The sequence below is a fragment of the Poecile atricapillus genome, chromosome 3 (assembly GCF_030490865.1).
Source record: "Poecile atricapillus isolate bPoeAtr1 chromosome 3, bPoeAtr1.hap1, whole genome shotgun sequence".
NCBI lineage: Eukaryota > Metazoa > Chordata > Aves > Passeriformes > Paridae > Poecile > Poecile atricapillus.
Window position 1 is genome coordinate 3,188,248 of NC_081251.1, and position 27,420 is coordinate 3,215,667.

The window sequence follows — 27,420 nt, forward strand, 5'->3', positions numbered from 1 at the left end:
TTAGGGAGTTACAGCTCCTCCACACAATGAAAAAAAAATCCATTTTTACTCAGTGGGGACTTTTCTCCGATTTCTGATGTTGCTTCTGAAAAGCAAAACCTCCACCTGTGCCACACACTGGGTTATTCCAACACAAAACCATTTCAAGGGTGAAGCAAAGATTTCCAGGAGGGCCATTATTCCCATCTGATTGTTGTGTGGTGAGCTGGATATCAGACATGGAGCAAGGAGGGGAAGCAGGAGGGTGTGATGTGATATTCAGAGTTACAAGCACAGGTTTAGCCAATTCCACAGAGCAGGAGTTGTTGAGTTGTCCACTGCTTCCATCAGAAAATTCTTTTGGAAAAGGTCAGCAAAAGTTAAAGGAACAAAATTTACCCACACAGGTCAACTTGTTAAGACTCTGCTGGGGTCTCAAATCTCACTGATTTTCTGATTCCAAAATCAGTGACTTCAAAATGAATCTTGTAATGGCCAAAAAAACCCCTCCCAAAAAAATAAATAAAAAAATCCCCAAATCTGACTACTTCTTTTTCCTGGGATCCTTAACTGCACCCAAAGGGTAAAGAGACACATCAGCCTAGAGGAGCAAGTGTTCCTCACTTTCCTGCTGCCTCACTGCACTGCCTCTAAATGGCCTTGTCCAAACAAGCTGGAAGAGACTGGGGTTGTTTTCAGCTTTCTCTTGGCCAAGGCAGGGAATGTGAAACCTAAAATCCTCCTGCTCTCGTCTTTGGGCGATGCTCCCTCTCTGTGCCTGCCCCTGGATGTATCCCCCATTGTTCCTCCAACAGAAAACCAGCAACCCCAGTCTCCTGCAGCATCACAGGGGAGCAGCTGCTAGGAAAGCAGCTGAAATCAGTGTTTTAATCTGAGGTTGGGGTGTATTTCCCAGATCCAGGGGTGGCTGTTCCTCCAGCAGCGAGGCTCCAAACCAGCCCCGGGAGCGGAAGCCGCGTTTGGTGCCGTCGCTGTTCCCTTCTCCCGCTTTTGTGTGAGCTTGTCTTGTTTAGTCTGAAAGGAAGCAGGACTGGACTTCAACAACAAGGGCCACGACAACACGAGCCTTTCTCAAATAACTTTTCCTCTTTCCCTGAAAAAGGACAATTTCCCTGTGTCAGGCCACAGAGGGTGCAAGCAAATGAGGGGCTGCCTTGTGGAAACGTGACCAAACAAATCAGGAATATTGCAAATATGAAAGGCTTGAGCTGTATTTTACATGCTCAAAAGACACTTCTTTTTTCCTCTATATTTAGTAAAAGGTTAAATCCAAATCAAAATAAATCCTCTTTGCTCAAACAGGCCATGGCCTCTGTACTTGTGAGCCCTGAACCAATTTAATTGTTTAATGTCATAAAGTGGCAGGCTCATGTTAACAGCTTGGACTTCAAGGTCGAGTTATTTCACCAAAAATCCCAAACCCTGATATGAAAATCTGGCCTCCACTCAGATATCAATTAGCTCTGTTTTAGCAGAGGCATTTGCTGTCAGAAAACATTACACAGAGCTTTCAGTTTAATAAATCAGCCATTAGTGGAAACTGATCCTATCCATGCCCTGAAACGGGCACACACTGTGTGAACAGAGAACACAGCAAAAGGGAAAGGACTGAACAACTGTCAAGGGCCAGAACCTGGCCCTTGAAATAATAACTGAAATAATGTCATCACTCTAAGAAAGAAAGGAATTACTAAACTCCACAAGTTCTTGATCAGAGTTTTTCTGGCTGCCCTAATTTATCCCATAAAGTACCTGGTGGATGTAAGAGGGTTTTCCTCTTCCTCCATGCAGGTTTAATCTGATCCCTGATCTCATCCACATGATCTCTGAGCAGGGGTTACTGGGGATTGCAGGGTTAGAGCCACGCAGATGCCCAAGTCACTCCCATCTCACCCCTGCCTCCTGCTCCCATCCCTGCCCACACCCCGAATATTCGCTGCTCCTTTACTCATCTCCTTCACTAAGGAATTGTTTCATTCCCAACATCAGCAGCCTAAGGTCATCCAAAATTGCCCAAAATAAAGAGGAACAGAACATTAGAGCTTTAAGCAAGTTGCTGCAGGGGGTGTTTCTAAACCCAGGTTTTACTTGCCAAATTTAGACTCCACAAGGCAATAGATCACCTTGAGCAGGGCTTGTTCTAATCTTGGCCAGGGCTTATGAAACAACAAAACTCTTCTTACCTTTGGCAAACTTCATATAATGGACACGGTTCTTGGAAGATTTGGATTTTTCTTCGAGGCTGAATGTCTTTTTCTTCTTTTTCACTGAGGATTCTAAAAAAACAAACCCCAAGCAAGCAGGGTCCAACTCTGTCAGAGATACTTAAGCACAAAATTCAAAAATCAGTGTAATTCATTTTCTCTCTCAAGATCCAGTCAACAATATATCATTAAGTATTACTGAAGGAAGCATTCTAAGTTTTGTCTGAAATATGTCAGTGCTTGTTTTTTTGTTTTTTTTTGCCCCATCCCCTTTCTTTCCCATTTCCAATCAAATTTAATTTGAAAAGCCAGATATAGGTACTCCAGGTCAAAGGTAAATCCATCTCTGTGGTAAGAAAATAATAATAGTGCTGTTTTTCATAGAGTATCTCCAGCACAAAAGTCTGAGAAAGATGTAAGAAATAGTAGGAAATACTGATTGAGCAGAAACAAAAACGAGGGAAAACCCCCACCACCACAAGATTTTAATTTCTAACCCTACACAAAATAGCTTTATTTGGACATAAGCTGATACATCTGTGTAAGGAAACTAAATGGTGACAAAGCTTTTCTGTCCCTGAGGCCAGCTACAACAAAATGCCACATCTCCATTATCTCATTTTCCAGGCTTCCAGAAGAGGGACTGCATTTAAACTGTCCTCTGGGAATGGTCTCTGGGGCTGGCTCACTCCCAGAGTCACTCAGGAGTACTTTGGGAGGCTGTGAGCAGGTTAAAGCCACGTGAAGGATTAACCTCACTATTTAACAGCGCAGAGATCACGTTCCTGTGCTGTGCCAGGTTATTTTGGGGGTACAAATGTTCTCCTTGCAGCCACAGAGCCTGCTATTTCACAAAACATTGCCAAAAAGAGAGAATTCACCTGTTGAACAGTTAATTACTGCCTTGTTAGTACTGAAAAGAGGCACCACAGGAGTCTCTGCTCTGTAACTCCACAGAAGGTTACTATGGTGAGGTGTTTTTTTTCCTCCCAGTGGGATGGGTAAGGAAATCAACCCATACCCCGAGGGCCAAGTTGAGTCACCTTTTTTATATGATCCCACCCTGGAAAAGCTCTGCTGCCCAAACCTTTCTGACACTGGATTTCCAGCACTTCCCTGCTTGATAGGCAGTGCCACCAGATGAATGCCTGAGCTAAAAGTGAAATCCTCAGCCTGCAGTGGGAGAGCAGGCTGAGATCCACTCTCCCACTCCCAAACTAATGGGAAGAGAAAGGACCAGCAAATCTGGTTTTTAACAAAAAATCCTCAATAAAAAGGGTCTGTGGGGAAAGTAAGGATCACAACTAAAATATCCTGACAGCGATGCAGCACTTTGAGCCTGGTTTCCAATCTCCTGGTAGCAAAAGGAGCATTACACAGCAAAGGGTTTCCACAGAGCTTTCCTCCTCCACTGTTATTCCTGCTGGGAAAGGGGCAGCAGCACCGCCTCGTGCCTGCAGGGAGGAATTTCACTACAGAACGTGCTGGCACTTGCAGTGGGCAGGGAAATAAATCCCTGTCTTCCAGGGACTGGAAAATCATCTGACAAACTGAGCAAGCACTGCAGGAATATTAATGTGCTTTTTACAGGAATTTAGTCGGGGCAGTAAAGCCACGGAAGTGGCATTTCTGCAGCAAATGGGATCGAGGTGGATCTGCCAAAGCACAGCCAGGGTGTTGTTCCCACTGTTTATCCATGGGAAAGGGAAAGTCATCATCACTAAGGATCCCAGCTAAAGAACCAGGAATTATAGAATGGTTTGGGTGGGAAAAGATGATGGAGTCCCAACTCCCACTATCCCAGGTTGCTCCAAGCCCCATCCAGCCTGGCCTTGGACACTTGCAGGGATCCAGGGGCAGCCACAGCTTCTCTGGGCACCCTGTGCCAGGGCCTCCCCACCAGTGGATGAATTTCTTCCTAACATTTAATCTAATTTAAACCTGCCCTCACTGGATGCTCAGCTAGGAAAAAAAAAACAAACAAACAGGAAAAGACAACTAAAGCTACATACAAATACCACTGAGGGTATTTGAAAGTTGGCATCAACCCCCACGGGGCCCTTCCTTTCCGACCTCTAATTGCAATCCAGCTCTGGCAACTGCACCAGTTCTTCAAGAACAATGAAGTTTTTCAGTGACTTTTAATGCAGTTTGAAACTGGAGGGTGTCCAATAAAGTAACATTTGCTCCTGCAGCACAGCTGCAGGCAGAGTTTTTTCTGGATGAGTTTTGCCAGCTTCAACAATTGCCAAAAAAACAAGTTTCAGAGCGATCCCTTTCTGTAAATCAAAATGTGACTCTGACCTGGAATTTTCAAGGTGCACCCAAATTTGTTCTCAGTGACTGAAAACGTGTCCCAGATTCTAAAAGGACCTAAAGAACTGAGTGAAAACAGGGAGAAATATGAGTTTTCAAGGGTCACTTTGCATGAGGTGACCCAGGGAAGAGTGCAAAGCTTAGGACCAAGTCCTGCTCCTTGAACCTGCCTCTGCTGACTCACCATGGCCCTGGGCAAGTCATTTCAGCTCTCTGCTCATCAGTCTGCAGGTTTCCCACCAGTTACACCTCCCTGATCTTCCCAGGGCTCAAGTTGCAACTTGGGTAGGATTTTGTTCTGAAGGGAGACAGGAACTTTTGGAATTTCCCCATGAAATGCTCTCCCTACTTTCTCCAGGAGCTGAGTGACAGCACCGAGTCCTGGGTGGCCTCATGATTTCACAAGGACAGCTCGCACAGCAAGTTAAAAAAAGTGTTTTTGAGACATCAGGCTCAGAATTTTAGAATCAGAATTAGAATTAGAATCAGAATTTTAATCGTAGTTCTCCAGGATTAGAAAACTTCCTTGCTAAATTATTTTCCTTCTCTTCTTTCTACATTTTCTCTCCTAGAAAACCTTCAGTGCTCAAAGGTTAAGAATGAATGAATGAATGAAGAGTTGCTAAATTCACTAATCTGGCAATTCTGCCCCAGCAGCACAAGGACAGGGCTGTGTCCAAGCAGGAGCCCTCGGTTTAACAACACTCCAGAGAGGTGTTCAGATGCAAAATCAGAGTTTAAACTGCATTTAATTAAAGGAGAAATGAAAAATCACTCGATAAACCAATTATTTCTCTAAGCTCATACCCACCACCACTTCCTAAATTAATTTTCACAAATGGTGAGTTTGTAAGAAGATTTTCAAAAACAGAAGACTTTTAAAATAGCCCTTTTGGGAAAGTTTCCCCACTTGTGTGCTCAAAACCAGGGCTACAAAAATCACTTTATGCCACACTCAAAGCAGACATGCAGAACTCCAAAGCAAAAGCTACAAATCAGCTCTCCAAGGACAGGAAAAGGAGGTATTTAAGAAGCCACTGGAGCATGAAAACCAAGTGATAGTTCATCAGCAGAAGGAAGGCAAATATTTCTATGCTGAGTGATTGTTGTGAGCCTTCAGACAGATTCTGGGTGCTTTATAAAGAAAGAAATGTTCCTCTAGGTACAGCGCAGGGAAAGTGTCCCAAATATTGTGATCATGGATGAAATAAACAGGTTTAGCATTTTATGTTTTCTTTCCTCAAGAAAAAGCCTTTCTTTGAGTCCTGAGAGCAAAACTGATCCACTGAGATCCACAAATCCATCATCATGGATGGCAACACAGCCTTTGGCTCCCAGTGATTTTGGGGAAGGAGTTCTCAACCTCATCAAAGATATTTGCATCACAAACTGGGCCTCAGGAACTTTTTTAAGACACAGAATGGAAACTCTGCTGAGCTTCCAGCATCTGATTGAGCCAAGCATGAACCTACCTGTTTCACCCTGTCCATGGCAGTTATTCAGCTCAGCCAGAAGCTGGTTGAAGTCATCCTGATGAGCAATCCAGTTGTCCTGTAAATATCACCCACATGAATACAAGGCAGAAGTCTTCAGAACCAACACAAGCTTTACAAAACAGGTATTAAGACTCTTAGAAGTAAATTAATTGCATATATTTAATCCTTGTTGGTAAGAGGGACCCTGGGAAGCTCCACAGGTGGTAACACCAACCACAGCTCCTACAGTCACCCCAAAGTGAAAGGAAATTAGAAGGGCAGTCTTTGAAAATCCTAAAGAATCCTGTTTGGTGCATGCTACCACCAGCTGGGACAACAGATTTCACTAATATTCCATTCAAACAATTGTGCTTTTTGCTGAAATGGGATCCATTCCTTGCCCTGGGTCTAGTGCTCACCTCGTGATTGATGGTGGCTCCTAATCCCAGCACGTCGTTTTTCACCTTAACCCTGATGTGTTCGGGATTTCCTTGCTCCTGAGCCCCGAGACCCTAAGGAGGATTTGAGGGTAAAAATGTAAGGATTTTACAGCAGCAATTAGAGCTTTTGCACAGGTAAGACAGTTCACAAGGAAATACAGCAAGAAATCACAACTTCCTATTAATTTGCCTGTTTTTGCCTGAATTCATTTACAGGCATTACCATACAACACACAAAGTTTTTTAAATTCACTACTTAAGCCTCCAGCAAAGCATTATAAACACTAAAACAGCAACAACATGAAGTAGTTGGGTGATTAATGAGGAAGCCACCTGACATTCCTAAGCAAACCCAAAGTGTTTACAGTTTTCAAACAAGACACTAGATAAGAAGAACGTGCCTCTCCCCAGAAATGTCTCTGTCACTGGGAAGGGTGATGGGAGTAAGGCAGATCCACATGGAACACACAATTCAGCCCAAATTTATATGGGAGGAGAGCAGGAGGGGGCAGGGGAGAAGCAGACTGGAGCCAGCAGAATATTCACAACTCCTTCGACCTCGTGAGAGGATGAAAATATTGGAGCAAACAACTTTGGGGTTGTTTAATATGAAGTAATATTCAGATCCAGGGTTATCTTTCTCAACTCTGTGGTCAAAGCTAAAAAATTAAAAATCAAAGCTTTTGGTTTAAAACCTTGTTCCTGGTATTTACCCACTTTTTGCTTCATCTGTCACAAATCATCAGTCAAATGTTTTGGAATTAATAAACATTTATGTGGTGCTGTAGTGGAGAGAAGCCCTGTAGACACATCCTGGGATATCAAATATTTGAAGGGATGAGGCCTATTTGGAAAAGGCAGTTGCTATTACAAAGAAGAGTTTATTTGGTCAATGGGGTGGAAAATTTGCCTTGAAACTTCTGCTGACCAAAAAGGATGGAAGCAAGCAGGACACTTGGCCACACAACCTTCCCTGACCCAACTCCAGTACAACCAATTACAGGATTGGTGTTAAGCAGCATCGTTTCACTGCCCAGATGGGCTTCTGCCCCTTAATTTGATGAATGGAAAGTTCCATTTGTCCAAGTTTGCAATGGAATGGAGACACAAATCCTTCCTGTAAATCTGCTGGCAAGAAAGATCCAGTATCTCGAGTGGGAAACATTCTGAGACAACTGAGGCAACAACTTAAATCCAAAAACAGGCTTTAAGGCATTCACAGAATTGACAATGATCCTAATTTTATGCCTTTTAAGGAAAGTCTGGAAGAGGAAATCTTGAAGAATAATTAAAGGTAGTGGTTTTGTAGGGATTCTTATCACTGAACACCTTGATGTGCAGCCCCAAATCTCAGCTTTGCTGAGGCACCTCTGTGGAATTAAACCTGCAGTTTGTGCTGACCTGGAGGTTTTAATTAGTGCCAGAAACCAGTCCTCTCATCCACAGGTCGTGGCTGGAGCTGGGATGGGACACAGCTCACAGCATTTTAGGGGTTCAAGGAACAGATCAGAAAAAAAAAATCTTAAAACCAGGTGAAAGACTAAAGCAGGTCCTGGAATTGCTTTAAAAAGTGTCAAAAGCAGGAAGAGAATTGAAGGTTTAAAGGCAGCTTAAAACCTTTAACCTGATTTAATGCTCCAACTCCTGTTCTTATTTTGGAATTTAGGTTGTCAGAGAATGGAGAGAAACTGGAAAGCAGAAGAGGCACAAACAAGACTTTGTAACAAAGTGTAGAAATCTCTCACTGCTCAAATTCCCTGTGCATTTGAGAGGATCAATCAAAGGAGAGTCCCCTGGCAGTTTTAGAGCCTTCAGCTACACCATTCTCCTTTAGATCCTACCTTTCCTTTGGACCAGCCCATCTTCTCCAGCATCTTCTGGCCAAATTTGGAGTCATCGTTGCTCCAAGCGGTGTTTCGTGGATCCACGGACCACTTCTGCTTTCTCCGGGCTGCAGCAGGAAGGGAAAATTCAAACAGGCTCTACTGGCATTCCCAGAGAGCTCCTGGTGTTGGATCAGTTCAAACAAAGCTCTTCATTGCAAAAGAAACCACTCCAGAACTTATTTCAGGGGTTCTGAACATATTTCAGGGGTTAATTTCACTAAATAAAAAACTCAACAACAACAATAAAAGCCCAGTGAAAATATTAATTATTAATGGGAAGATGTACCAAAGTAGGGTTGCTAAGGAAGTTGCTGTCCCTCAGGATGGGCTGCAGTTCAGGGAAGGCTTTAAGGATTACCATTTAGGTGTAAATTCCATATTTATTCCAATTTTGTTTTACATCTGGCTTCAACATGGAATCTACAGGGGAGGAGATTATGATGCTGCTTTCCCAGTTCTGGACAAAATCAATTCTCCAGGCTTCCCTTTAACCAGAACCCACAAATATTAATATTCTAACAAATATTTCTAACAAAAAAAAATCCAGTGGAAGTGAACAGAGAAAGGGAATGACAGAACACAAACCCATGGGATTTCAGCTTTTGAATTTCTCAAAAATTGTTTACGGGGAAATTGAAAAGCTGCCAGAAATTATTGTGGGAGTTAAGAGATCCAAAGGACAATCAAGGCTCCTTTGTCCTATGTGGATTCCTAAAGAAATTACAGATTCCCAGACCCACGTGTTGCCTTTCCCAACAGGAACAGCTTCCTTGAAATCAAGGAAGAGCAGCCAGCCCAGTTAACCAGTCACTTGAAGTGTGCACCTAAGCCCAGGCAGGAAGAGAACCTAAATAAACAAGACAAACAAAGAATGGGAGACAGGAAGATCACAAACTTCATCAAACACCATGGGAAATGCTGGATCAAAAATGACCGGTTAACCCAAGGCCACACAAAGGCAGGGAGAAGCCAAATCCAACGAGGTGTTTTCAATGTAATCAGGAAGTCATCTTTCCCAAAAAGACAAGATTTGGGATTTGGGCCAGAGGGACTGAATATTACAGAGATGTTTGACTCATTTTTTGCCCAGTTTTGTTTCATTTATAAGGAACTAAGACTGTCAGAATTCAAGGTGGAGGCTTTTTTAAACACACTGCCAAAACTTTGAAGCTCCAAACAGTCCCTGAACAGTTTTTACAGGGGGTTAAAGGCCCAAGGGAATCCAATCTTTGCCTGGTTCACTTCTCTACAGGAAACAACTTATTAACCTCAGGGGTTGTGGCTGTCCCTGGATCCCTGGAAGTGTCCAAGGCCAGGCTGGACAGGGCTTGGAGCAGCCTGGGATAGTGGGAGGTTTCCCTGCCCATGGCAGAGGCTGGAATGGGATGAGCTTTAATGTCCCTTCCACCCCAAACCATCCTGGGACTCTGATTATTCCCACCAGGAAACCTTGAGAGCAGCAAATCCACCAAGCCAAGTGCTGCCAAAAAAAGATGGGGAAGCAACACTGTGGTCTGTGATTTCAAACTCCCAAACAAACTGGGATTACCATGGAGAACCACAGGGCTCAGCCTGGAGAAAAGGAGGCTCAGGGGGAACCTTCTGGCTCTGCACAACTCCCTGAAAGGAGGGAGTTGGGCTCTTTTCCCAGGGAACAGGGACAGGATGAGAGGGCACAGCATCAAGTTGTGCCAGGGGAGGTTTAGATTGGACTTGAGAGAAAAAATTCTTCATGAAAAAGGTGGTCAGACATTGGAACAGGCTGCCCAGGGCAGTGCTGGATTCCCCATCCCTGCAGGGATTTAAAAGCCATGTGGATGTGGCCCTTGGGGACATGGCTCAGTGGTGGACTGGATGATCTCGGAGATCTTCTCCAGCCTCAAATATTCTGGTTCAAGGATTCCAACAGCTCTTATGCTCCCCAGCTGAGCAGCTGTTCTTCTTTTCAATCACAGCTTCAAAAATGAGCATCTATGGCTTTTCCTGAATATCTCTCCCTGTGGAAAAGCCCCCTGAGATGCTTTGTTCCCAGGAGGCTGCTGGTAACAAAGTACAAGGGCACCTGACACAAATATTTCTTAAAATCAGTGCTTCCCTTTCCCAGCACTTTCAATCTAAGTATTGAAAACATCCTAGTCACACTGTGAGTTAATCCTCACATTTCTGCCAGGTTAACATACTCTGATTTTTAAACAGGGTGAGCTAAATGTACAAAAAACTCCAAACAAACTTGCTTTCATCCTTAGAGAAGCATTTAAGGAAGCCAGGACCAGCTCCATGCCATTTACAGAAAACATAAAATCATCTTCCCTTTCCAAAAAAAAATAAAAATAAATTCACTAATTAGTGAATAATTTATCAGAAGTGTAAATTTGTTCACTGATGTCATTAGAGTGGGAGAGGAAACCTTGTACAAGATTCAGCTCCTAAATTTAACACAAATTTTCCGGGCTGCTTCAAAAATGATGCCACAAATGGTGGTGATGAAACTCTGGGAGAGCAGCACCATCCAGTGGAGAAAATCCTCATTTCTTTAAGGAATCACAGAATCACTGAGGTTGGAAAATACCTCCAAGATCACCAGGTCCAACCATTCCCAGCACTGCTAAGGCCACCACTGAGCCGTGTCCCCAAGGGCCACATCCACATGGCTTTTAAATCCCTGCAGGGATGGGGACTCCAGCGTTCCCTGGGCAGCTGTGCCAGGGCTGGACAACTCAAATTCTTCACTCAGATATTCTATGATCTGGAAAAGATCCATTACTAATCCCTTTTTCAAGATGAATTCTACGCCTGGAGCATGTTTTTAATTTTGATATCTGAAGGTTCCCATCCAAACTCCTGCTGTGTGCCCAGAGATGGTCTGGGGGCGCAGGAAGGACGAGGCTCTGGAGCCAGGCTGGGAGAGCTGGGGGTGCTCACCTGGAGAAGAGAAGGATCCAGGGAGAGCTCAGAGCCCCTTGCAGGGCCTAAAGGGGCTCCAGGAGAGCTGGAGAGGGACTGGGGACAAGGGATGGAGGGACAGGACAAGGGAAAATGGTTTCAAGCTGAAAGATGGCAGGATTAAATGGGATATTGGGAAGGAATTGTTCCCTGGGAGGGTGGGCAGGCCCTGGCACAGGGTGCCCAGAGAAGCTGTGGCTGCCCCTGGATCCCTGGAAGTGTCCAAGGCCAGGCTGGACAGGGCTTGGAGCAACCTGGGATAGTGAAAGGTGTCCCTGCCCATGGCAGGGGGTGGGATTGGATGAGGTTTAAGGTTCCTTCCGCTCTAAATATGTCTATTATTGACAGGTCCAATTAAAATAATTAACAAATTCTGAAAAAATTACACCAAAGTTCACACTGAAAATACCTAAAAAATTCCATGTGCAAATGCAGATTTGTTTTTTCTCAAATCACATCTTTATTTCCTACAGTAAACTGCATTTGTTATTTGTACTGTCCATATCTCCTGCAGCCCAGCAAACAAATTCACCAGACCCTGAGCTCTCAGTCCAGGGTGCCCTGTCAGAAAAGGGGAGCCCAACTTCTCAATCACCTCAGAGGCAGAACTGAAAGTCTTTGTTTCCAAAATGAGGGAAATTTAAACAAAATTCACAGAATCATGGAATACCCTGAGCTGGAAGGGACCATTCAGACCCCAAAAATCCCACCCTGGGCATCCCTGGGAGCATTGTCCAAACACTCCTGGAGCTCTGGCAGCCTTGGGAATGTCACCATTCCCTGGGGAACTGTTCCAGTGCCTGACACCCTCTGGGGGAAGAACCTTTCCCTGATAATCATCCCAAATTCCCCTGACACAGGTCCAGCCATTCCCTGGGTCCTGCCCCTGTCACTGGGAGCAGAGATGGGAGCTGCCCCTTGGGAGGAACTGCAGCCCCCAGTGAGATCTGAGCTCCGTCTCCTCCAGCTGAACAACCCCAGTGCCCTCAGTCACTCCTCGTGTGGCCCCTCCAGACCCTTCCCCACCTCCAGATCCTCCTCTGGAAGGTCTCCAAAAGCTGGAGATCGGCACAGGTTGACCTCAGCTCCCAGAAATGACCCAAGCACCGAACCCAGCCCCAGCACACGGCCCTGTCACATCCCCTGGCTGACCCCAGCCCCAACACATGGCCCTGTCACATCCCCTGGCTGTCCCCAGCCCCAGCACACGGCCCTGTCACATCCCCTGGCTGTCCCCAGCCCCAGCACACAGCCCTGTCACATCCCCAGGCTGTCCCCAGCCCCAGCACACGGCCCTGTCACATCCCCAGGCTGTCCCCAGCCCCAACACCCCGGGTTGGAGGTGTCTCCCCTCAAACACATGGCCAGAGATGGCCCCGAGCCACTGACAGCACAAGCTGTCCCCAAAGGTGTCCAAGGGACATTCCTGCTGCTCCTGCCCTCCCTGGGACATGACAGACCCCACAAAGAACCCCCTGCACCCCCTTATCCTGCACCAATATCCCCTGGAACCCTTTCCTGGCCATCCCAGCCTCCAGATCCCATCTTCTCCTTCACCCTGGGTCCCTCCTGATGCCCCTTCCCGCCTTCCCCAGACCCCAGATCCTCTGTTTTTCACCCCCAGGGACCCTTGAAACCCTTCTCTGCCTCAGCCCAGATCTCCCAGTCCCCTCTTTCCTTGACCCGAGGATCCCCACACCCCCATTCCTGCCTTTCTCACACCCAAACCCCCTCGTTCTTCAACATCGGGGACCTCCTGAGCCCCTTTTGCCTCCCCGGCTGGGTCTCCCAGCTCCCAGACCCCTCATTTTCCCAGACCCTGGGGGACCCCCATTCCTGCCTTTCCCAGCTCCCAGTTCTTCAACACCGGCAGCCCCCTGCACCCTTTCCCGGCCATCTCGGGGTCTCTCCACCCCTTCCCCTGACACAGGGGACCCCATTTCCTGGACAGAGGAACCCCTCATCCCGTCTGTCCCAGTCCCTGCACTCCCCTTTCCTTAACTCTGGAACTGCTTCCCCAGCACCGGAACCCCCCGAACCCCTTTATCCGGCCCTGGGACCCCTCCGCACCCATCGGGACGGGCAGCACGGCCCGGACCCCTCAGGCAGGGCTCTGGGGAGGGTCTGAGGCCGCTCCCGGGGCACCGGCTCGCCCCCATTCCCGCGGCATTCCCGCGGCATTCCCGCCGGGATCGGCACTCACGCTCCGCCAGCATCGCCATCTTGAGGGGCCTCTCTCCGCGCGCGGGGACTTTCGTGACCTCCGGCGCACAAAAAGGGCGACCTGGGTAGCGCCTGATTAAAAAAAAGTTTTAAAACAGGCAGCGCGGCGGCCACCACAGTGCAAATAAATAAAAAAAAAAAAAGAAAAAAAAAAAAGAAAATAAAGTTTGCAAATTTGCTAAAATTCTGATAAATATCTGAAAACGCATCTCGGTTGTGTATCAGCTGTTTCCGAGCCGGGGAAAGGGGATGAGCAGTGCTTGCTGTGTATGGTTGGAATAAGGGGTACGGGTAGGGTGAATATTCCAGGGAATTTCAGGTGTGGATATCCCTGGATTTCCCCAAATCTCGCTGTGGTGGGAAAGAACTGGCCGGGGGGATCCAGAGGCATCTTGAGAAACATATTTTCCTTTCTGTGAAATGTGTGTGTGTGGAAATTATTTTTTCTTTTCTGCCAGAAATTGTATTTGGGGAGTGAAGCAACCCCTTGGATGAGGTGCTGAATCAAAGCCCTTCTATGCAGGAATCCTTTTTTGTAATTACATTATTGAGTCCTTGGTCTTTCGTATTTTCTGGGATTTTTAGCATCTCTTCGCTTGTTTTATTTGAAGAACAGCACCCAAAATATGACTGAGTTCTTCAGGCAGCTTCCTCTGGCTCCTCTCTGCCTACATTTTGCACCTAAGTGCAACATTTTTTTCTTTAATATCGCTTTTATAGGAGTGCTGTGTAGAGATTTTATGTTCTGTGTTTGTGGAGTGTGTTAATCCTTCTTTTACCCTTTACTGAATCAGTGATAGCGTCTTTCCATGTTGTTGTGATGCTCTGAATTGTGGATATTTGCTGTTTCTCCTTCTCTTTCCTAAGCTGGAGAGACCTGGACGTGTCCCAGGAGTTCTCAATACCTCGAGTGAGGCTGATGATGGGAGGATTGAGCCCAGAACCCCAGGTTGGACCAGGCTGGAAGGGACCACAGGGGCTCCTCTGGTGCCACCTCCCAGCTCCAGCAGGGCCATCCCAGAGCACAGGGATTGTGTCCAGACAGGTCTGGAATATCCCCAGTGAGGAGACTCCACTCCCTCTCTGGACAATCTGCTCAGGGCTCGGTCACTGCACTGGGAAGTTCTTCCTCCTCTTCAGGTGGAACTTGCTGGGATCAATCCCTGCCCGTTCCTCTGGTGCCATTGCTGGATCCCCATGGAGCAGAGCCTAGGCCCTGCTCTGAGCCCTCCCTGCTCACAGGGACACCCAGGGATGAGGTTCCCTCTCAGGATCTCTCTCCTCTCGAGGCTGAGCAGCCCCAGCTCCCTCAGCCTTTCCTGGGCAGGGAGAAGAAGGCAGCCAGGCCCTTCCTCACCCTTGCTGCTGGGCCTGCTCCAGGAGCTCCATGTTCCTCGTGTCCTGAGGAGCCCCAAGCTGGACACAGCACCCCAGATGTGCCTCACAGGGCTGAGCAGAGGGGCAGGATCTCTCCCTGACCTGCTGGAAATGCTCTTCCTGGGGCACCCTTGGATCCCTTTGGCCTTCTTTTCCCCCTGGGCACTGCTGGTCAAGGACACCTTCCACTCTCACAGGTTGCTCCAAGCCCTGTCCAACCTGGCCTGAGCCAGCTTCTCTGGGCACCCTGTGCCAGGGCCTCCCCACCCTCCCAGGGAACAATTCCTTCCCAATATCCCATCCATCCCTGCCCTCTGGCACTGGGAAGCCATTCCCTGTGTCCTGTCCCTCCATCCCTTGTCCCCAGTCCCTCTCCAGCTCTCCTGTAGATTCCCTTCAGGTACTGGGAAGCCACAATAAGGTCACCCTAAATCTTCTCTTCTCCAGGCTGAACAAGCCAAATTCCCTCACCCTTTCCTCACAGGAGAGGATCAGGACAGATTTCCCACTGCTCTTTCTCCATCTCTCCTCCCATCTGGATGGCAGCTGGGTTACAGCTCTCCTGGCTCAGCTTTTCCCACTGCTCTGCCTCTGTGCCTTTGGATTTATGTTACAGTTCCCTGTTTGCTTTGGGAACACTGTGCAAGACAGTTTTTATGAGGTTTTTTTGTCTTGCAAACAAACATTAGATCTGTGTCTGTTCCTCTCTAAGACCCCTTCTGTCTGTCAACAAAGTTACATTGATACGATGGAGCTCGATCCTGGCAAATCTCTAAATTTATAATTAGCTTGGTGATTTATTTTTAATAGTTCATATCAGGTCTTATTAAACTGGCTTCTCTGGCTGCCCCACTTCCTCCTTTAAACAAGGGCACTGAACTGGTCCTTTTATACTTTTCTGAGGCCATATCCTGCTGCCAGGAGTCCTCACTGGGTTTGTTCTCTCCAGACTTTATTGCCAGTTCTCTGCACTTTCAGGTCACATTCATCAGGCTCGACTGATGTGAAAACAAATAAATACTGCCCAGGCCTTCACTGTGTGGCAGAGAGATATTTTCCTGTTCAAAAGTTTCACTTAATGCTTTCCTCCAGGAGGAAATCCTTGGAGATCAGAATCAGCCATAGAAGAGCTTTCTTTCTGTTTTCATAGAGTCATACAGAATCACAGAATCATTCAGGTTGGAAAATCTCTCCAAGACCATCGAGTCCATCCTGTGACCAATCCCCACCTTGTCCCCAGCCCAGAGCACTGAGTGCCACATCCAGTCATTCCTGGGACAACTTCAGGGATGGGAACTCCAAACCTCCCTGGGCAGCCCATTCCAATGCCTGACCACCCTTTCAATGTAGAAATTCCTCCTGGTGTCCAACCTGAGCCTCCCCTGGCACAGCTTGAGGCCAATTCCCCTTGTCCTGTCCCTGTTCCCTGGGAGCAGAGCCCGACCCCCCCGGCTGTCCCCTCCTGTCAGGGAGTTGTGCAGAGCCAGAAGGGCCCCCTGAGCCTCCTTTTCTCCAGGCTGAGCCCCTTTCCCAGCTCCCTCAGCCTCTCCTGGTGCTCCAGCCCCTTTCCAAGCTCTGTGTCACCACATCTGCTTCCCAGTGCTCACAGCTCACTCATCAGCATCCTTATAGTAACACTCAGGTTGGAAAAAACTTCCAAATCCATCCATCCCCCAGCACTGCCAAAGCCACCACTGCCCCATGTCCCCAAGTGCCACATACACATGGTTTTTAAAACTTTCCCGGGATGGGAACTCCACCACTGCCCTGGGCAGCCTGTTTCAATGTTTGACCAGCCTTTCAGTGAAGAAAATGTTCCTCATATCCGATCTAAACCTCCTCTGGCACAACTTGAGGCCATTTCCTCCTCCTTTCAGGGAGTTGTAGGAAGTCTTCTCCTCCCCTTCCACCACCACCCAGGCATTCTCTGTAGTGGCCACTCTTTGCTGTCATCTGGATCTGAAATAAAAATATTTATCCTTCCCTTATCCTTCTACCTGTATTCCCTGATCCAAGTGCCCTTCCTGGCAGCCATTTCCATGAATTATACCTCTAAGATCTCTTTTACATCAATGAAATTGTGCTGTCACCCATGTGTCGGGTGTTTGGGTGGTCACTTGTGTGATCCATTTCACACCAGCCAAGTTCTGCTCTGGTTGTAATTTTGGAGAGATTTTGGCTGAGTTGTTATATTTGATCGCTCCAATAGGGAGCAGCATTCCCCACGTTTGGAACAGCTTCGCTGTGGTATGAAGACATCACTGGAGGTGGAAAATGTGAAGTAATTTCTGTTAAAGGATGCCTTGAGGTGGAGATTTTTCTCTTGTTTGCTTTTGAAACTTAATATTCGGCTGCATCAGAGCACTTCTGCCTCCAGAGCTCTCACTCCCGCCTGGCAAAGAATCACAACTCAGAACACAAAGGAGGTCGTACTTGATTTAATTATTATTTAATATTTACTTAACAGGAAGCTTGAGCTCAATGTCTAAATTATCCGACACAGTTCTTGCAAATTAGGAGTTTATAAAACAATTAAGTCCACGAATATGCATAGGGGCAGTGAAATTAGGCAGAGAAAAGGCTCCATCCAGGGACACTGTGTGTTTCCCAATTCCATTCCTGACTAAAAGCTGGTGTCACAGGAAAGAAAAATATATGAATGTTTGAATATATATTTTCTGCTATGGGTGATTACAGCCCTCTAAGAAAATAGCCTCAAATCCTGTTTCCAGTGTACTTGGGGAGGTTGAGATGTAGCTCTGCTCTGGAAAATAAAGGGATAAAGATGCCTGGTGGTCATTCCATTTGGAGTTCTCCAGCAATTCCTCCCAGGGGTCTTCCTTGGAAAGAGATATTTCCTGAGAACCAGCCCTGCAAGGATCAGCCAGGGCTTGGAGTCTGAGCAGGGAAATTTCCTCCCAGCACGTCCTTATCGATTGCTGTCAGCTCCAGAGTCCCTTCAGGCTTCGGGGAATTCCTTTGGTGCCACTCCCAGGCTGAGTTGGGGTCATAGGGAAAGATCCAGCTGGGATGAACAGAGCCAGCAACACGGGAATTGAAACAGCAGGAAAGTGGAGGAGGGTTGGAAGCACATCTGAGCCTGATACTCACCTTGCTGACCCCTTTCCTCCTGGAGAAGACCCTTGGAAGGAGAGAATTGCATTTCCCAGCTAAGGAGCAGCTCCGTGCCCTGCAGAAGGGCCCCATTCCATGCCCCATAGACCAGGAAGATGTGAGGAGGGAGAGGTGGCCAGGAAAAGAAAAGTAAGGGGGAAAAGGAGGAGGAAAGCCAGGGAAGAAATAGGATGTGAGTCCAGGCTGTGCAACAAATCCTTTGTGAGGCAAATCAGCCTCTGTTGTGCGATAAATGGCTTGAGGCCAGGCTAGAAATGCTTATTGAGGGAGTCCTGGGAGAGGTGTGATGGAAGCACTAGGGACAAGGACTGCCTGGAGACCTTAAAACGACAAGACAGCTTTGATTTCGGACACTGATTCGAGGGAGCACACGGATTAGAGGTGAGCTCTGGTGGGAGAAGCCGCCCATCAAGCGCCAGGCAGGGAGCAAGAGATTAACAACGTGTGACCCAGGGAGCACAGGATGTCACAACGAGTGCCCGCAGCCGGGAGATGAGGGGGTCAAAGAACAGCTACTGGGGCACTGAGGAGCATGAACAGGCTCAGGGAGAGGGGCTGCTGTTCCTGGAAGTGCTGCCAGCACAGAGCTCGGCAGTGGCTGGCTGGGAGTGCTGGAGGGAGCGTGGCAAAAGGGGCAGCAGAGAGGAATTCTCATGGTTTTCCATCTATTCCATGAGTGTAATGTGTTTATATTCTTCTTATTGCTCTTGTTATTCCAACAGCCTGGGCTTTATGGCATCGTGGAAACAAGGAATGGTTTGGATTGGGTGGGATCTTAACGCTCATCTCATTCCACCCCCTGCCATGGGCAGGGACACCTTCCACTGTCCCAGGTTGCTCCAAGCCCTGCCCAAGCTGGCCTTGGTCTCACCTTGATGAAGATGAGGAAGCAAAAATCCCGTAAGAAACACTGACAGGAGACTGAAGGTTTTGCAGGTTTCTTGTTTTCAGTTTTTCGTGAAATCTGGAGCGAATTTAATGGTGAGGGTTTGGGAGTAGGAAGAAAATTGATGTATCCACTTGGAGGTTTGTAACTCAGGGAGAGCTCAGCCTGGAAATTTTGAGAACTGTCATGTAACAGCCTTTGAATCAGTAATGATCATACTGGAGGGAAGGGTGGTGGAGTTCAGGGAATCGTGGAGGAGCCACTTTGCCTCCAGTCCCTGGGAAAATCCTGCAGAAGTCCTTCCATAAATGGTTCAATATTTGTGCACTGGAGGACAACAGAATGAGGAAAAAAACCCTGAATAATTCACTGGGAACCATCCTCCACAAACCACCCCAAGTTTTGTCTCTGACCATGACGCTGGTTTCGGTGACTAAGGGTCAAAAGAGAGCAAAACTTTTCATCTGGGCACCAGCTGAGTTGGGAAAGTGGGAATGACCAAGAGGCACCAACACCGAGGGGAAATAAAAAAGGAGGAAGGAGTAAAGCTTGAAAATAACAAGTGAAATGAGAACCTTTAGTAAAAGATTGGTTCAAAAGAACCAATTCCTTTCTGGACCCATTACCTGTGATGGAAGAGGATAATTGCTCCCACTCTCAGAGATGGAAAAGCCCCACAGCTGTAACAATGTGCCCAGATCTGGCCACTGCTCTTCAGGAAATCAGGGATGAACCAGGTATGGAGCAGACAGGAGAGGAAGGGACACAAACAGATGATTGAAAAAGACAGCCTGAGGAAGAGCTTGGATGAACTGGGCTTCTTTGGTCCAGAAATGAAAAGCACACAGGAACTCCAACAGTGCAGGCTGCTAGGATGGATTGGTTTCCTTGTGTACTGCTGCCTGGAAAAGCAGGAATCAACATAACTGAGCATGTTGGAGAACAGGCAGGGTACAGAACACCTGGGAATGGATAAGGGGTGCTGGGATTGTCTTTTTTGATGGTCACATTTGTCATGGATGGACTGTTTGACCACAGAACGGGGAAGAGAGAGAGGTGGCTGCCCAAGGGTTCCTCCAGCTCCTCCAGCTCTCCTGATTTTATCACTTTATGAGTTAATTCAGGTAGCCTCAGTGATGCCTCTGAGAAGGCAACTTCCCTTGGGCCTGATGCAATGACTTAACCACAAAACCAGCCCTGTGCTAATTGCTCCTCTGTAAAATGCAGCTCACTCTGCAAAATAAAGAGTCCCATTTAATCCCATGAAACACTCACTTGCTTTGCTCAAACTGAGATGGGAAAGGAAAAAAAAATAAAAAAAAAAAATTGCCTGCAGATGCTGGTTCATATTTCAAAATTAATCCCCTTCCACCATCGTTGTGCTCTTTTTCTGAGGAGCAACTGGGCAGCAAATTTCATTTGCACAAGATATTTGTTGCCAGGCATTCAGGTGTTCTTTACCACACATGCGAGATAAGAAAGTGGCACTTTTGCACATTTGTAGGTACAGGAATCACTCCTCTGGCCATGAAGCACAAAAAGAAATACTGAGCAGCACAAAAGCAACACCAATGGCTCACTTCAACAGGGCCCACAAAAAAATATCAGGAAGAAACTGATAAAATTAAACAAAACATCCCTGTCCCAAATATCTTTCTTTCTTTTTATTTTTTTTTTTTTGGATTTGCAAATGGTTGCAAGGAAAATTCATTGCTTTCCACAAGGAGGAGGAAATGCCAGGCCCAGCAGAGCATGTTTGATATATTATTCATAAGGAATTATGTGCTGAAGACTTGTCAGGATCCAGCAGCAGCAAACAGAGGTCAGCAGTGAAGAAAGCAAATAGACCTGCAATGGGTTTTAAACTGTTTTAATGCAGCCAATTTCCTGCCCATTTTATTCATCAGCCCTGGTTGTCTGGGATGTTCTCGTGGCAGGATGGAGGTTCCTTCTAAAGATTTCTGAACCAGCACTGCTCACAGTCCCAGCAGGGCTCAGCTTTGTAAACACAGCAAATTAGATTTAGGGCTTTTGAACAGAAATAAAGAGGGAAGCCCACAAGGACACTGCTCACTTTTCAAAGTGGAGCTGTACTTTCAAGGCTGACCCAGTACTGTCATTTCAGGGCTGTTTGAGCAACCACTGGAAAATAAAAGAGCACTAGAAATAACCAAGATGGGCTCATTAGCTCTTTAATTACACATTGGTTTTCCTTTCTCTCACCCACACTTTGTGCTGTGAGCTCCCCATTGACAGTGGCTGGGGAATGCCAGGTCTGGGGACATCGCTGTCACTCACTGCCAGTCCATGTCCCTGTCCTTACCTTTTCCACACATTGGAAGAACAGCATTCCCTCATGAAGCCCATGGTAGCACAAACATCAAGGAATGATGCTGAGAGAGTTGGAACGGTTCATAATGGAGAAGAGAAACCTTCAGGGAGATCAGAGTTTCTTCCAGTGCCTAAAGGGTTTCCAAAAAGCTGGAGAGGGATCTGGGACAAGGCATGGAGGGACAGGACATTGGGAATGGCTTCCCCCCGCAGAAGGCAGGGCTAGATGGGATATTGGGAAGGAATTCTCCCCTGTAAAGCAGGAGCTGAGCTGGAGCTTTCCTTTGCTCAGCCATTGTGGAGTCAACGAGGCAGGGAATTTATCATGGCAATCTTATCCCACAGACACTTCCAAATCCACAGCTAAAGGAAGCAGCAGCACTACCACTGCTTGTAAATATCATTGTTTGTTTAAGGTTCTCTGGAGCACTTGGAAAATGCTCAGCTTGGGAAGAAAATCTCCACTTTTCTGCAGCGCTCAGGTCCTGGCTTGTTCTAGGGAGAGAGAGATTCACAAACAGGTAAGATGCACATGCACACGTGGTCAGAGGTTTTGTAGGCTGTGGGCAGAGAATTGGAAAAATGAGTTTAATCTGTTGAGGGGTACCCCTAACAAACCCCAGAGCAGGGTCCCCTTTACTGGTGGCACTCAGGCAGTGGCTGCTGGCAGGGCAGGACAGTGCCACCCACACCAGTCCTGCTGAATCATATCCAAACCCTTCACCTCCACCTGGGAGTGCTCAGCTCCCACCCACAGAACCTCCCCAGTGTCCTCTTATTCTACCAGGGGAAATTTGCTCCTGCTGTCTCACCCCACACTTCTTCTCAACCCATTTCTTGCTCCTTTTCAACCCATTTCTTTGTCCTGACTCCCTTGTTTTCTAGTCCCAGCGCGCAGTTTGGGTGTGGCCATGCCAACCACCTCCATGAGCTTTCCTACAGAACCAAAGGCTGGGAAAGTTTCCAGAAAATTCCCACTGAATATTTAATCTAGGAGGAGGCAGCTGCTACCTACCTTGTGCTGTAACATGGCTGGAGTTCACTCCTCAGGCAGGTGAGGGAAGCACAAAAACCAGCCAGGCTGTGGACTGAGCTGCAGTTGTCCTCTCCACAAGTTGTTTGTTAGTGGCAAACCAGGGAAAATTTTTAGGGAAAGTGCTAAAATGGAAGCTGGCAGAGAGGGAACAGGGAGCCTTCAAAACTTCTGTTCTGTCAGAACGTTGTCCTGGGATGGGTGTTTGCAGGAGAGAATTGCTGTGTGAAGTACTTTCTTCACTTGTTTTTCCCCGCCCTAATAAGTGAAAGAAGTTTTTTTCCAGGATTACTGCTCCGCTGTGGTCCTGGTGCAGGTTGAAATCCCTTGGAATTCATCCCTTGGTATTTATTTCTGCCACCCTTCCTACCCTTAAGGAGTTGCTGTCTGTTTCTGTTTTCCTTTCTCCCACTGTCCCAGGCCTCATCCCTATATCCTACTCCTCTCCCTTCTCCTCCATGTCCCAGCCTCAAAGACCCCATTGCAAAAGCATTTGCCTGAGGTTTGTTGCCCAGAATTGCCATTTTATATGGAAAAGTGCAGGAATCTCACTGCTCCTGACACGTCTGGGGAGTTGAGGGCATGGAGGGGTAATAATTTTTCATCTCAGGGCTGATCTTTCAGCCCCTCCTGGTGCTTCAGCCCCTTCCCCATCTCCCTTCCCTTCTCTGGACATGCTCCAGCCCATCAATGTTTCATTTTGTCAGGAGGGTCCCAGAGCTGTCCCCAGCACTGGAGGTGTCCCAGCAGTGCCAGCACAGGGGACAGGCACTGCCCTGCTCCTGCTGCCACCCCAGAGCTGGCACAGCCCAGGTGCCATTGGCCTCTTGCCCACCTGAGCACACCTGGCTCGTGTCAGCAGCACCCCCAGGACCTTTCCCAGTTTTCCAGCCCCTCTGCCCCAGCCTGGAGCTGCAGGGGTTTGTTGTGACATCCCCAGAGAGGGAAAGTTGAGTCACAATAAAGGACACTGTGTGCAGTGGGTGCCCACACTCACCTGGTTTCCTTCCAGATGCCTCTCCATAACCCATGAACTCTCTTCTCTGATGTCTCTCAGGTGTGATATGGAGGCTGCAGAGCCTCCCACCGCTTTCTCCTTCCTTCCCCATTCAGTATCTCCCAGACCTGCCTTCCAACCAGACTTTGGCAGTGTCCTGAAATCCAGATCCTGCCCAGAGCATCTGGGAGCACAGGGATGTTTGGTTTGAGCTCTTGTTGTGTATGAGACACCTCCTTTCATTGATGTGCAATGAAATAATTGACCTTTCCAGCTGTGGGGCCCTGCCTGCAGCAAACTGGGAGAGTTGTGGTACAAAAAAGTTCTCTTAGGGAGGTTTTGAAGATGAAGCTGATAACTTTTGGAGAACATTGCCAAGATTTCGGGGCATCACTGTACCAGAAGTCCTCTTTCCCAATCACCTCCCAGGATGAGGAATTTTGCAATGGAACTGGTACCAAACTGGCAAATTTGATGAGTCTGTACCAGGCATTCATTCTGCTTTGAAAGGTCGGGGTGGAACAATTTTGGGTCCATATTTCCACTGCCACAAAAACCCCCCACCAGAAGGAAGAGCAGTTTCTTGAGGGCAACAGCTTTGTACTTCAGTCATGGAGAATATGATCTGCTTTTCCTGATAATACCCAAAAACTGCCACCAGAAATCAGCACCCAGGGGGACTTTGCAATGAATGTCCCCCCTCCCTTGCTGTTGTGTGCTTTGGTTCTCACTACTTGTATCTACAGCAATAAATTAAACAAATGCTGGTTTCCAAGCGCACTCCTGAGCACAGTTTTGGACCAGGTCACCTGGAAATGTCCCAAATAATCCTTGGACTTGCCTCAGGAGTTAGAACAGACCATTCCTGATAGACGGTTTGGATGTCACCACCCTCCTGTCTGGAGTTTGAGGGCATGGACCTGGCCAGAGGTGCCTCAGATCCCAGGATGGAATCAGCATTTCCCTCATGGTCACAAAAGGATTTGCTCTTTGCATGATACCAACCTCCAGCACCATCAGAGAGCCCAAACCAGCAGGTTTCTGTCCTCACAAGTACCATGTCCTGGGTGCCCATGGACAAGAATTACCAGGGCATGGCAGACCCAGGTGTGAGGGAGGACAGACTGCTTAATACTTGGGTTTTCCCTGTGGAGAGATGGATTGAGGGGTCAGTTACCATCAAACGTGTATTTGGGTTCTGGAGTGGGCTGGGAGAGGGACTCAGCAGGAGACTGAGGCCAGAAAACTGGAGCAGAAAATCATGGAATGGTTTTGATTGGAACGAACTCTAAAGATTATCCTGTTCCACCCTCCTGCCATGGGCAGGGACACCTCCCACTATCCCAGGTTGCTCCAAGCCCCGTCCAACCTGGCCTTGGACACTTCCAGGGATCCAGGGGCAGCCACAGCTTCTCTGGGCACCCTGTGCCAGGGCCTGCCCACCCTCCCAGGGAACAATTCCTTCCCAATATCCCATGTAACATAAATCTCTTCTCTTTTAGTTTACAACCATTCCAGCTTGTCCAGTCACCATCTCTCTGTGTAATAAGTTGTTCTTCCTCTATTTTAGAAGCCTCTTTTAATTACCACAGAGGAGTTACCCATGATCCTTCTCTTCTCCAGGTGAGCACCCCCAGCTCTCCCAGCCTGGCTCCAGAGCCAGGTCCAGCCCTTGGAACATCTCTGTGGATTCCTCTGGACTCTCTCCAGCAGCTCCAAATCCTTCTGCTGTTGAATCCCAGGGCTGGAGGCAGCTCTGCAGGTGGGGTCTCACCTGAGCAGGGCAGAGGGGCAGAATCCCCCATCCCCTGCTGCCCCAGGGCTTGGGGGGTTTCAGGGATGGGTCATGTCCAGCTCTCACCCACCAGCACCCCCAAACCCTTCTGCCAGGGCTGCCCTCAGTGAGTTTCTCTCCCAGTCTGTGCTGATGTCTGGGATTGCCCTGACAAAGGACGAAGCAGAGAAGCCAAAGCACAGCTCGTGGGCAGCAGCAGAGATGTGTCCCCCTGTGTGTGAGGGGTTTATGCACCTCCCTGGGCAGGGCCTGGAGGAGCAGCAGGGGACAAAGGAGGTGAATGAAGAAAATCAGGAATAGGCGCTGAATTTGGTGGAGGAGAGAGTCAATCCTTAGGGATTGAGTGAGTGAGGATGAGGAGGGCCAGGACAGGTGCCAGGCACTCGGTCCCTGTGGGAGTGCTCAGCTGGGGTCTCAGTGCAGGGACCACAGTGCTGCCAGAGGATGGAAATGGGACATGTGGGGTGATGGTGGTGCCATTCCCTGCCTGGGGACTCCACAGGGAGTCACATCACCCAGAGCCTGCAGCAGGCAGCTGGATTTCCAGCTGCACCTGAGTTACCCCAACCCTGGACTGTTCTTAAGCCCTCTGCTCTCTCAGGAGACCTCATCCCATGGTCTGACCCATTTGGTTTTCCTGGAGCATCCTGCCCAAGACACACTTGTGCTCTGGTCTAAAAAAACCTCAGGATTGCCAGGATCTAAAATATTTCTTTTGGTTTCACGATCTGTTCAATGTGGAGTAGAAAGGCAATAAAAGAAGACACAACACACTGCAAACATGTTATTAAAATGAACTGTTTATATTATCTCGTTTGAGTCAATACATTATAATGTATTAAAATGGAAAGGTACAAAATTGAAATAAATACTTTCTGATTCATGTATAAATCTTTTGTCAAGATGACATTTTGTTTCTTTTTTTTTCTTTTTTTTTTCATCAGTACATGTTTCAATAAAACATTTAAAATGACAAAGTATCGTTTAAAATATGGTTCATGGAAGAAAAGGTTGAAATCAAACAACTTTTGGCTTGTTTTGGCATGAGATCTTGACACAATCTGGGTTCCCCAAAACCACGTAAATGGTGGTAAAATATAAATGCTCAAACTTATTTAAAAAAATAAACAGGCTTTACAAAACCCTCTGATCCTTGACTTAGCCACTTTTCTGTATAGTCTGCACTTACGATATATACATTCATTATTGTCCAAGGGAAGACAGCCACTGACGTTCATTTAAAGAGCTTGGTGGAGAGGCTTAACAAACATTTTGCAGCTGACAACAATTAAACACGGGTAAAGAAACTCCTGACAGTGCAAAAAAAAGAAAACGGCCCAGAAACCGAAGCGTACGAATGGGACAAGGAAGAGGCAAGTGCACAAGCCCAGATCTGGTGCAAAGCTCCAGGCCAGGTCTAAAAAAACAGCTTTGACCAGGATAAACTTCTTCTCCAAAGGGGAACGCAGGCTTGGATATCAACCCTGATGGCACCGTTTTGGGCTCCTCTGCAGCTCCCAGGGGTGTTCAAGATCCCAGGAAAATCCCCCCTTGGCACACAGGAACCTTCTGCAGACTCCTTCCTCGCTGGTGGTGAAGCAAGAGCCGAGCTCAGTGGAGTATCCTGGAGTAAGCCTGGCCTGGGAGAGGGGGGTGACGTCGAGATGAGAAATCACAGAGCGAGAGGGGCAGAGGGGGAAGTGTGAGTGTGGGCTTGGGACCTCGGAGGAGAGGCAGTGGGGAATTCCCTCCTGGGCAGCGGGTTTTATCAGGATCGTGGAGCAGGCTTGGAGGTGTGCTTTAATCTCAAGTGTGCTTTTTTGTCCTTGTCACTGTAGCCAGGGGCTGTCGTGGTCCCTCTAACCTCTACCATGTGCTTATCATTCCGGGCAATGGGCAGGGTCCTGCTGGGGCCTGGGTGTGGGAGAATGGGCTTCCCTGATGGATAATGGTGACTTCTTCCAAATTTCAGCACTCCAGGAGCTCTTCAAGTTTCACTCAAAAGAGGAAAAGAAACATGGTTATCTTAGAATTAAAGCAAATCTTCCTGACAACCCCTGGATTAACCTTCTCAAGGCTCGGGTTGTTATGCTGCCGGGCAGTGAAACCACACAAAGCAAAGGGTGGATTTTCTTTGCTTGGTTTGAAGGCAAGAAGATTTCACCACCTCAGAAGGGAGGGACAGCCCCATCCCAGCTGGGTTGAAGGGCAGGCAGGACTTGAGAAGGCGCTGCCTGTGCTTATTCTTGGTGCTTCACAACCTGACAGGGATTAAATCCTCTTGGAAACCTGGCTGTCCCCATCCTGCGAGGAAACATCTTGTGGCACCGGCTGTTTGCAGTGCTCTGCAAGCTCCCGTACCAAGGGGAATCCCATTGT

The 27,420-nt window shown here is 47.7% G+C and overlaps 1 protein-coding gene across 1 annotated transcript in view; it reads right to left on the bottom strand.

Annotated features, from left to right (window-relative positions):
- The window catches only part of PINX1 (PIN2 (TERF1) interacting telomerase inhibitor 1), a 61,332-nt gene extending 47,831 nt beyond the window's left edge, over window positions 1-13,501 (bottom strand). Inside the window, exons 1-5 of the mRNA XM_058836131.1 lie at window positions 13,468-13,501; window positions 8,277-8,386; window positions 6,415-6,507; window positions 5,993-6,071; window positions 2,184-2,276 (exon numbers count right to left, since the gene is read on the bottom strand). Of these exons, the coding sequence (XP_058692114.1) occupies window positions 2,184-2,276; window positions 5,993-6,071; window positions 6,415-6,507; window positions 8,277-8,386; window positions 13,468-13,486 (394 nt within the window). The 5' untranslated portion in view covers window positions 13,487-13,501. The remainder of the gene's footprint in view (window positions 1-2,183; window positions 2,277-5,992; window positions 6,072-6,414; window positions 6,508-8,276; window positions 8,387-13,467) is intronic.
- Between the last annotated feature and the right edge of the window lie 13,919 nt (window positions 13,502-27,420).